General features: G+C 42.6%; 1 protein-coding gene across 1 annotated transcript in view; it reads left to right on the top strand.

Annotated features, from left to right (window-relative positions):
• Positions 1–12,473, top strand: part of LOC119648522 — an 83,328-nt gene that overhangs the window by 11,177 nt on the left and 59,678 nt on the right. The window contains exon 3 of the mRNA XM_038050290.1: positions 8,441–8,559. Coding sequence (XP_037906218.1) covers positions 8,441–8,559 — 119 coding nt within the window. The remainder of the gene's footprint in view (positions 1–8,440; positions 8,560–12,473) is intronic.

Consider the following 12,473-nt stretch of genomic DNA (forward strand, 5'->3'; position numbering starts at 1 on the left):
CGGCTGGGCCATAAACAACTTCTCCGCATATAGATCTCCGGGCCAGATGGCATAATGCCAGCAATGAACGGAACGGAACGGTTTTGTCGTCGCTCGCGGAGAATTGCTGGACCTGTACCTCTTTGGAATACGTACCGGTTACAACTCTTTCGTGTTGAAGACCCGACAGTACGAACAGGATATCTACTAAACGACGATTATGGAAAGAACGCCTTTTTTTAAGTCCCAGCACGCCTACTTCAAAGGCAAGTTCACAGAAACTGCTCTCCGCGAGATAATTGGCACAGGTTGGCGGTCAAACGGCATTCATTCAGATCGAGTAACAGGCGGCGCGAGATCTTGGGCTGCACATCAAAGAAGATAAGACAAAGTATATGGTGACAACGTCAGCACCGACAACCAACCAACAACATCAAACTGCACAGGTCAAACGGGAAGAATAAAGATAGGAGAATACAACTTTGAGATCGTTGATAATTTCTCCTATCTAAGGTCGAAAATCACAACCGATAACAGCTACGATGATGAAATCCGCGCACGGTTGTTGGCAGCCAACAGAGCCTATTTCAACTTACAAAAGCTGTTCCGCTCGAAACGTCTCGCTATAAGAAAAAAGACGAGGCAGACCCTGCCTGAGATGGAACGATGATCCAGGCCAGGATGCCAGGCAGCTCTTAGGAATATCGAATTGATGGACCTCGGCGTAAAACGAGGCATGTCTGGAATTCCTTATTTAGGCAGACCTAGACTGGATACCGGTTGTTGCGCCGTTGATGATGATGATTTAACATTGTTAGTACCAACGCCATCAAGCGTTTGATTGGAGGGGGTATCTTACGCATCGGTAATATCCATTCTAAAAACCAGGATAATCCAATCGGATCTGGGAGGTAGCCACTTGACCAGATTTATGCACAAAGGCACACCCCAAAGTGGCGCCATCACTCCGATGCTTTGGTTAATTGTGGTGGACAAAAATTTACGGAGCGGGGTGAAGTGACGTATGCCGACGACTTGGTTATATCAATGTCAATGGATGTTTCCCTTCAATATGAGTGATATCATGGAAGAAGCGTTGGCAAAGGTGTGCCCGTGGGCCGCAAGATGCAGACTCGGCACAAATCCAACCACAATGGAACACCACCAAGACAAAAGTATCCGAATTCCACTCCCTGCGCTGAATGAATAAAGACTGGTTCTTTCCTCCAATGTGAAGTACATAGGTAGCCTGTTATCCTGGATCCGACTCTAAATTGAAAATTCAACATATGTTAGAACTGGGGGTTAAGAAGGCCTGTATAGCCTTCTATGCCTGTAAAAGAACCTTTGCAAAGAAATGGGGCCTCTGTCCGAGGATGGTTTTCTGGATGTACAAAGCTATGGTGCATCCCATTATAACGTATGACTCTGTTGTATTGTTGCAGGTTTTGGGTAAAAAGTATAATAGAACGAAGCTTACCAAGTTTCAAAAAATCGCGTGTGTAGGTGCTACCCGGGCTCCGTAGTCCAGCACGGCAGATTATCTCAATGTACTCCTGCACCTCCTCCCCCTAGGTTTCCACATCAAATACATTGTAACGTATAGTGCTGTTAAGCTACGTGAGTCCAGATGCTGCACAACAAAGTACTGCAGGCATAGCAACATCCCAGACAAACTACCTCGGGAAATCTGGGCATCCCCTACAGACTACTCCGCACACAAGGTAAATTTCACGCGAAACTTTGCTATGGACTTTCCAACCAGGGCAGAGTGGAAGACCGGCGGCGTGTTGCAAGGCTATGACACAGTATTCTTCATCGACGGATTAAAAATGGTGGAGTTGGTGTGGGAGTTTTCTCGAATATACGATCAGGGTTTCCCAGATTTCGCCAATAGATTCAAAGCGGAGACTCTGGCGGCACTGAAAGCCTGTTGAAAGCATGGGCATGATCCCAGCCTCAAGCGGAACATAGCCATTCTGACCGACCGCCAAGTGGCCTTTAAAGCCTTGTACTCGACGGTGACATTCTTGAGGCCAGTGAGGCATTGCAAAAACGCGCTGAAAAGTCAGCGCGGCACGTTCAAAGTCAATCTCCTCTAAGTCCCTGGTCATAGGAACGTTCTTTGAGGACCTCAGAAAGATCTCTAGCTGCAGAATGAGAGAGCTGCTTTCCTTCGTGAAACTACGGGCTGGGTCTGAAGACCAGAGCCGCCTGGAATCTACCTCTTTGCTCCCATAACAGCAATCATGGTATCAGGAGTTTGTGGTATCAAAACGGCGTTCCACAATGCTAATTGGGCTCGTCGCAGTCATCCACTTGTGAATAGTTGTTATAGAATTGTTTTAAAATATTACGGAACATGGTTTGTTTTGAAATAAACAAGTTTTATTAATTACCTTTTAGCAATTCTTTTCCCCTTAGAAAAGGCTAGCCACGATTCTCGGATCGTTTCATAACTTTCGCAGTAATTGTCGGAACTTTCTTTCGGCGCCAGATTTCCAACATCTCGTTTTACTCCAGTTGTTATACTCTATGATAAAAAAAAATACTGGGAATTTTTAATTTGAACCAATTGGGTGTGGCTGAACCGGTTATTTTCGATTTTTTTAAGGTAGTACCAACCCAACTGATATACATGTCAATATTTTAGCGCCTATGAATCATTTGCATAGGTAGTGTTGCCTGTTTCATATTTTGCGTTTCTAACGAAATTCCTACCTGATCTCTCTTAGTGACAGGCCCCGCGACAGGTCGTCCACCTCAGTCGACGCGGCAGGACGGGCCCCGGTCCTGTCGAGAAATGGGCAAGGGTTCTTGACGCATGGACGACGTCACGACGTAAGCAAGTTAGTCCGCACACAACGAACAAAGCAAATACGTGTCTGCACGCTAAATGTTGGTACCCTAACTGGAAAGACCGAGGAACTCGCAAGAGCCTTTCGGAAAAGGCGCTCTGCAAGAAACCCGATGGTCTGGTGCATTGAACGCGAACGCGGTAAAAACGGCTACAAACTTCTCTATTTTGGTAATCCACACACTCAATATGGTGTTGGCATTGCCATCTCAGAGGGTTTCCGTGATGCCATTAAAGAAGTTGCACGATTTGATAATCGGCTGATGAAGCTCACATTATATCAGCTGATCCCACTATTCACTTCTTCACCACGTATGCACCACAGACAGGTCGACCTGATGCCGAGAAAGATGCCTTCTGGCAACTTCTCGATGAAAAGACTTGTCACGTGCTTGCTGACGATTACATAATCATTGCCGGCGACCTTAATGGTCATGTGGGTGAAATGGCAGACAGTAACAGGTCCCATGGGGGAAAGGGGTTCGGAGCGCGCAATGAAGGTGGCGAGCGTATAATCGATTTTGCGGACACCCATGACCTTGTACTTATGAATACATGGTTCATCAAACGATTGTCTCATCTTCCCACATTTTATAGTGGGAACAGTAAAACGCAAATCGACTATATTCTCATAACACGCAAAATTTTACCACTGTCACGGATTGCAAAGTCGTTGCCTATGAGACCATCGCACCTCAACATCGGCCATTGATTGCCGTCCTGCGAATTAAGCCACCAATAAAACAGCGTGAGGAACGCACTGGCCCGCCGCGCATTAAATGGTGGCGATTTGGTGAGAAGAAAGAAGAAACGGTCTCACTCATACGATTGTCGGTCATTACGAATATGGAAGAATCATGGAACCAAATGAAAAACACGATCCACAAAGCGACCTCTGAAACCCTCAGGGTCACAAAGCCGGGTAAGCGGTACATCAACCGAGATACTTGGCTTTGGAATGATGATGTTGAAATGAAGGTCCGTGGAAAGAAACGCCTCTACCACAAATTTCTCGACAACAACCGGGAAGCAAAGAAAGCGGTCGCTGTCACCCAAGTGAACCTCGGAGTGGCGAGGGAGATCTGTATCGACTTGCTAAAAGCCGTAATGATATCGAACAACGCAACGGATAGATGGCGAGAATACTTCGAGCAGATTTCAACTGAAGACTTTGCTCATTCTCCACTTCCACAACATTGCCGACATTTGGAGCAGTTCCACCAGTCAGCGCAACTGAAGTCAAGGAGGCAATAAAACAAATGAAATCAGGGAAAGTAACAGGTCCTGACGACATCGCATCTGAACTGTGGAAAGCGAAGAGCTGGGACCCAACACTGTGGCTCAGTGAATTCTGTAACCGGGTTATTCAGGAAGGAAGAACACCATCTAACTGGCAAGAAAGTACCACTGTTCCAATATGGAAAAAGACAGGTAGTCCAGCAGAATGTTCAAATTACCATCCGATCCGGTCATTTTCCCATCCCATGAAGATTTTAGAACGTATTCGCGAAATCGTTGAAATAACCGTGAATCAAGCCGGATTTGTCAAGAACTGCGGAACTACTGACGCAATACACCCTACGCGGTTATTCATAGAGAAACACCGTGAGAAGCACCGCCCTCTTTACATTGCCTTTCTGGATCTAGAGAAAGCGTTTGACCGTGTACCACACGAGCTCATCTGGTATGCTTTACGACAACACTTCTTGCCAGAAGGACTCGTGAGCTGGGTTCAATTGCTCTACTATGATCCGAAATGTAAAGTTCGAAGTATGGCGGGTGTATCAAAACTGTACACTGCTTTATGCAGATGATGTTTTCCTAGTATCTGATAGCAAAAATGATCTCGAGCAACTTGTTCAAAAATGGAATGATCGCCTCATTTAAGGCGGCCTCAGATTGAATTTAAACAAAACTGAATTTTTAACGACCGATCTCCATGAAACAGGCACTATCACTGTCAGCGGCGGTGATCTGCCCAGAACTGAGCGATTTAAATACCTCGGGTCAACGCTATCAGCCAATGGAGAACTGCGTTATGAAATTGCTTCACGCATTAACGCAACCTGCATGAAGTGGCGTTCCACAACTGGTGTTCTTTGTGATCGAGGTATCAACGAACGTTTCAAATCTAAAATTTCCCGCAATGTCGTCCATCCAGTCGCTCTCTATGGTTCTGAGTGTTGGCCGACTATAAAAGACAATGATCGACGTCTTGTGGTAATGGAGACGAAGAAAAAGAAGAAGAACGAAATTTCATATGCCGACGCATTGAAAATATTGCAAGAAGGCCTTTGGCGAGTCTGCTATGTCGAAAACCCGGGCATACCAGTGGTCCACCTACTTCAAACACCGAGGAAACGTAAAAAAAGCCATTTGCCCTACCTACGCACTATGTTCCGGGGCTACTTAATTGCGCTTCAGCTCCCTTCAGGACTTCCCGAAACGCCCCGACTCCTCTATTGCTCTGCGCCAAGTGCCCTTGGGGAGACCCTTTCGTATATCATCTTGGGAGAGAAGATTCCAATGCATAGCGTAGCCACCAATACAATTGTCGTCCGTACTTAACCCCTGTGTTACCACCCAAAGTAAATCCGCATTGTTCACCACTCTTGTACCTGGGTACCCAAGCACCGATTTGTAAGTAATATTATACTATAGCTCAAAATAAGTTCATATATTAGACAGATATTGACTAAGTTATGATTCACGAAGTTATCTAAGTTGAATAAAATAATATATAGTGACCTTTGTATTATATTATTGAATTACAAATAGTGGTTTGTAACCGTAAATCAGGTATAACACCCAATGTGCCTTTTTAATTCATGTAAGGCCAATTGAATTGTAAACAAAAGTCAAAAGAAGGGTCTCTGTATTCTATAATATCTCAGAAATGTTTCGAAACAGTTTTGGAGCAAATTTATGCATTCGGGAGGCAGTTTAGTTTTGTTCGTCTCGTTTACAAACATAGCTGGAATATTTCCATATGTTGATCGATATTTTCATGTGTCATGTATGCCAAATATTATTTAACCTCCTTTTTGTAAAAATAAATAAGACCTTTCACGTATATAAAATGGAAAGCAATAGAACATGCGACAGGAGCTGAATTTTTGAGGTAAGATAAACAAAACAAGATATTTGATGTACTCATATGGGTATAAAGCTTTTATCATATAAGACATACATTTATGTATTTTTTAGATGATGACATAGCCACAAATTATTATATTTTATAGTAAAACCAAAACCGGCGTCGATACCATGGGCCAAATATATGTGAGGTATGCTGAACGGCGAATACCCGTGGTATTACCTCTCTTGGTACTTCATGGTTTATTACGAAAATAAAATAAAATAAAGTTATTCCTAGAAAGAGCAACCAACAGAGACATTAATACGACAACTGGGAGAAGAATTAGCAATTCTGACTATTGAAGATCAAGCTTAAAATCGACCAATGAAATTGGTAATCGAAAGTTAAGGAAGTAAACTAATTATAGTAGAGATTGCTGCTGACAATCAAGTGCGAGAAAACACTGTTGAAGTAGGATCATGCCTCATTTGCAGTAAGCAACCTATTCGCAAACGAGAAAGACAAGGAAGTTTTGCGATAAGCCCGGTTGTGATTACCATCCAGCAAAAATAACTAAATGTTTAAAATTTTCGTCTAGAAGCACATTTGCTTTATGACATTTTACATGAATAACATGAATTTTGTATATGGGTATTCGGCTACCCCGGATGGTATATATGAACGTGAACTTTTTTTCAACTTCAAAATTCTCTTATTTAGAAAACTGAAAAGAATGCTTAATGCGTAATTTGATAGAAAATTATTCCAATTGTATGAATTTTCGGCCCCCTACATGGGGATGGACGATTCCGTAGCCTACATAACGACGAAATCTATAAGCGATATCATGACCGTCCGGTGTGGATAAAATCCGACTCAATAGGTTACAATCCGTATAAATGAGGATGATACAGCCCGGAAAGTCTATAAGGGCAATATCTATGGTAGAAAAAGAAGACGAGGCAGACCCTGCCAGAGAGCTTTTAGGGATATCGAACTGGAGGACTTCGGCGCAAAACCGGGATGTCTGGAGTTCCTTATTAAGGCAGGCCTAGACCGGATACCGGTTGTTGCGCCGTTGATGATGATGTATGAATCCAAGAGGGTTTTAGCCATTTTTTTCAAGAACAAAGGTAATTTAACAAATTGTACTTCGATGGCTACCCGGGTATCCGGGTGGTTAAGCTAATTTTGGCCGCATGTTATATACCTATATACATACACATATATAATTCAATTTCCGGTCGTCATATATTTGCCACTTTTTTTCTCGGTTGAATAGATTGCAATGTCAGTAATTGTTCTTTAAAAACAACTCAAGGTATATCCTCTTAAAAAACACTGTCTCTAGTTTCCCACCGCAACATGGTACCACCCTCGACCAAATTGTCTTTTCAATGGTTATCATACTTGTTCGAATAATAATAACTGGGCCGAGAGCATATCTTCCAGACATTTAATTGAAACAGTTAATTTTGTATCAATAAAACACTTTAAGGCAGAATAGCGTCTTTAGTCATAAATATCGAATATTGGGTTGGGGAAAAAGAAATGTCGTATTTGTGATCAATATTTAGCGCTTCATTTAACATACTTAGAATTATCCGATTTAAGTCAAATATACACCGTTTTATTCGCAAACTTGTTGCCATTTAGAAGGCAAATTCATTTTCCCCCCTTATAAAGCCCCCCTCCTTATTTGCAAAAAAACTCAGAAAGTCCGTATTCACAAGCCTCTTTTGAGGCCAACTTAGTAGCACCAAGAACGTTTTACATGGACCGGAAGAGATGGTAATCACTTGGTGCCTATCAATCATCCCATCCGAGCTCCCGTAGCTTCTGCCGGATCATCAAAGATGTGTGAGATCGAACGCTGTCCTGGTGGATCACAACACCGTTCCTATTGATTCACAATCTTTTTTGCTTGAGGTTGTCGTACGTGATCCACTTTTCATCACCAGTCACCATCCGCATCAAAAACGGGTCGAATTCGTTCCGTTTCAGCAGTGCATCGCAGGGGTTGATTCGGTCTAAGAAATTATTTTGCGTCAACTCGTGTGGCAGCCAAACATCCAGTTTTCTACGACGATTAGCTTACCAGTAGGGGGGGTTTCTTCGACATCCACTACACCAGAACGAAATCGATCGAACGAACCTTGTGCTGTGCGAATCGTTACAGTATCGGGCCTACAAACTTCACAAATTTTTTCGGCCGGCTTCGTTGCATTTTTACCTCTCAGGTAGTAAAAACGTAAAATATGACGAATTTCTTGCTTGGTGGACTCCATCTTTGACGCGCTATAACCTAAGACTGAAACATACGATCACAACACTGTCAAAGAGAAACTTGTAGCAAAGATTGTCGCCTTCGAATCGTCGTATAGCATGACCCGATGCGTTAAGTATAACACAAGATACGTTTAAGTGTCGCATTCTATTGACAAAATACGACATCTCCTTTTCCCCGACCCAATATTTTCTCAATTTTATATCTTTTCACTTTTTTCAAACTTTTAACTTTTCAGGCGAAACAACCACGGATTCAACGCCAGATTTCATCATTGATCGTCCGTTTATTTACGCTCTGATGTCCAAAAAATACCGTCTTTTCTCTTTTGGTTACATCGTGAATCCTCTCGATGTGGTGAGTACTATTTCTATTTAATTTTACAAACTTTTGCAGTTTTTCTGTTACAATATATTTTTAATTGTCACAATCTGGGCAGATGTCGGAGGTTACCTAAAACTAGCACTAAGTGCCAAGAGTTAAGGTTCAGGCGATCTTGGTGAGCACGTATGCAGAATGGTGTATTTCTGCATGGTTTGAACCTGACTTTGTGAGAGTCCTAACACATCAAGGGAATCCGTGAGGGATTTAGGTACGATACCAGTAGTTAACAATATTATGGGAACTACAACCATCTGCTCGAAATCCCAAATTTCTTTGATTTCCCGAACCAGTAGCTCATAGTTCATCTCCTTCTCCACATATTTCCGTTCAATGTTGCTTCTATTGCGGATAATAATAATCGTTGGCACAACAATCCATATTGGATCAGCGTATTGAAGTGTGTTAGACCGTGCAATCTGACAGCCGTAACTGCACCGCAATACACAAATGATTGTAGTTGCTGACATATCAACACACAACCGAGATGCAATCTCACCATAAATTTGAGATAGAATTCTCGGAGTTGCAGGAGATGAATAAAGCCTGGGAATACCTGGTCTATGCAAAGAATCCATTTCAGAGAATTCTATACACACTCTTTGGAATTCGTCCCGATCCTCAGCGGAAACTTCAGCTGGCCGGTGGAAAAGAATGCTTCGGGGAGTACTGAAACTGTTGCCTACAGTGCGGCGGGTGTTGTTGATACACAAAAAAGTGAATTTCTGGTTAGAGATTGTTCTTAAAGCGGGAGCAAGTAAGTGGCTTAACCTACTGCTTACAATGGGAGACGACGTGGAAAATAACATCTCTTCCAGAAGGGGGGCCAAACAACACGCCAACATTCAAGGATGTTTCTGACAAGGGATTTGAAAAGTGTTAAGGAGGACTGGATTGAAGTAAAGTCGGAGCAGGATCATACACTAAAACCAAACATTTTGAAAGTACAATTGATGATATTGACGAAGTGGGAATTGGAACGGAGTTTGCCATCGAAAATTACACCCACGTTTTGAAAGGTCAGAAATGACAGAGGTTATCCACCAAGGGAATAGGAAAAGGATGTTGGGGAGGATTTAAGTGAATAGGACATCCAGTGGCATTTGCTCATATTTAGTGAAAATTTGTTAACCAAACCCCAACGGGCCAGAGGCAGCAAGAGAGCACAGCACGGCGAAGACGATAGTTTGCATCGAAGAATATTACAATCAATGGTATCCAAGGCTTTAGAGAAATTATTGCATATAGTAAATACATCATGTCGTGAATTAAGACATTTAGCAACGAAATTGATAACGACCAGGAGAGTTAAAGCAGCACATCGATGTTTTGCGAAACAATGCTGCTCTTTCACTATGAAGTGATGGCAGTACGCAGTTAACGAATCGTTGGCGATCTCTAGAGGGTTTTGTGGCAATTGGAGAAAAGAGAGATGGGACAATAGCTCACATCTAAAGAAGGGTCTGCGCTTTTGAGGATTGGTATAATAAGGGCATCCTTCCAAAGTTGGGGAAAGTAGCATTCTTTGAGATTTTTTTTTTAAAATTATACCTAGAGGGAGGAAAATTTACTGCTTACAATTAGACAAGTCGGGAAACTGGAAGCTGGACGCTTCAAGTATGAACGGTTTTGTGTATTTCTTTTATGAAGACATTTGAGTGTAAATTTGTCCCGTTAGTACTTAACACGTAATATAACATCTATTATGTGAGAATATCCCCTTTCGGGTGATAATGACATTCAAAATCTAGAATTTCCAAAGAACTGACATTTTTGACCTATTATAACTTTGTTTCCACCAAACTTGGTAGGATCATGCTCAATATTATAGCCTACATTGCTTCGTGGCGCTAGGATGAACTTAAGGGGGTTCTGTAGCCAATTACTGAATATTATAGTAAAATACTATTCTTAACTTTATTTGAATGGATTTCGGAGCCTAGGCATCATATAGTGTCAGCCTCTCAATTTTTCAGATTTTTAGGTTGGGCAATTTCTGAGAACGGCCCCGTTAAATAAATGATCCCTTTCGACCCCCTGAACTCACTGCCTTTCCACAAATGTCAAAACTAAGACCAGTTTTGGAAAGTACTAATCGAGACCTTTCATTTGCTACCCCACACGACTATATTCGGTGAAAAAAATGTACACCGCCCTTTTGCATGTATGGGGACCTCCCCTTAAATTCGACGTAACAAAGCCAAAAATAAGATATTGGGAAGTCCATCGGGACCACATCCGACGTTGGTTTCAAGATTAACAATGAGGAACTCAACTAAGGAAGGTATAAGAATAGGAATGGTGAGAGATTCGGAGCAGTCTGCATCTAGAAGAGGTAGTAATGCTTGAAGAATTAAACTTGGAAGAGAAATAAAAACAGAGTACGTTGCAGGACTATCATGAGCATTTGGAAGTTGAGTCAACAAAGTTAATGGAATAATAGAGAGATTGGATGAGATTACAATAATAGCGAGTGTGGGACCAAAACGGTTTCAAGTCATCGCGGACCATGGCAACCTCGACTCTCGACACGTATTCCTCATGCGCTTTTTTTGTCATCGACTTCACAGTGGAGCGCATAGCCATGCAATAAAAAAGAGCGGTGTCATGCTTAGAACTTTTTCGTAGTGTCTTCACACAAATGTTTTTATCTCTCCATGAACCAAATTGGATAAAAACACAGACAAGCAGGAGAAGAAGGGTCATAACAGGGGAAGAGATCGGACAGGATATTGTAAAAGTTGCTAAGAGTTTGATCACACGTTAAGCTAGGTAGGATGTGATTAAAGTTGGCTTTGCGGAAGCTAAATTTAGCTGATTTACACCTGAAATGGAAGGCGAGTGGTAAACGCAAAAGGAAGAGATCGAGAGTGTGGCCCAAGAAGTTTTTGGTGCTGTTGAATTGCAGGGAAGGTGGGAAGAGTAGAAGAGGTTGTTGGAAGAAAATGGAAAACTAGGATGAGTAGGCCAGTTGAGCATGGGGGGTTAAGATGCCTGTAGAAGAAACAAATCGGGAAACCGGAACCGGAACATCCACTTTTGGGTGATATTGACATTCATAATCTTGAATTTACAAAGAAGTGACAATTTTGATGTATTATAACTTCATTATTCTTTATTTTATAGCCTATATTACTGCATGACTATATTTGGAGAAAAAAAAATGTTCAGCCCCTTAAATTAGACGTAAAAGCATGTAACTCACTGTGTACGTGAGCGTTCAAAGTTCCCATCTTTCCACCAAATTTGGTGTCAATCGCTATAACAGACAGGCAGACAGACGGACAGACAGTCACGACGGCGACTTTAATCTGTGGGTTATCGAGTGGGGCAGCAAGTGCTTATTAGAAGCATTCGCCCAGTTGGATGTTGTTCTGGCCAACGAAAGCGATATAAACATTTATCGGAAAGGGGGAACTGGTTCAATTGTAGATCTGGTAGATCTGCCTAAGAGATGCTCATTCCCCACTAGAAGACCGAATTATTGGTGGAATAGTGAGCTTGCCAGCCTTCGATCGATTTGCCACAGACCCAGACGAACGGCTCAGAGGGCAATAGGTAGGATCGAATAGGGGCAAAAGGAGCATGCCTATAGGGAAGCTCGCAAGAACCTCAAGCGCGTCATCCAGCGGAGTACGAGGGAATGTTTTAAGGAGCTCTATTCGGAAGCGGACATAAATCCGTGGGGTAGCGCCTATAAAATCGTAACAGGACGATTCAGAGGCCGATCGTCTCCGCAGATCACGTGCCGTATACTCTTGTTGAAAATAATCCAGGGGTTATTTCCCCAGCAAGAGCCGGGTACTAACACTTTGCAGCGTCCCCTGAATGTGACGCCGATTCCACCAGTCACCAGGGACGAGCTGCTGGAGATCTGCGGTCGAAGTAAA

This window comes from Hermetia illucens, chromosome 2 (assembly GCF_905115235.1).
Source record: "Hermetia illucens chromosome 2, iHerIll2.2.curated.20191125, whole genome shotgun sequence".
Lineage (NCBI taxonomy): Eukaryota > Metazoa > Arthropoda > Insecta > Diptera > Stratiomyidae > Hermetia > Hermetia illucens.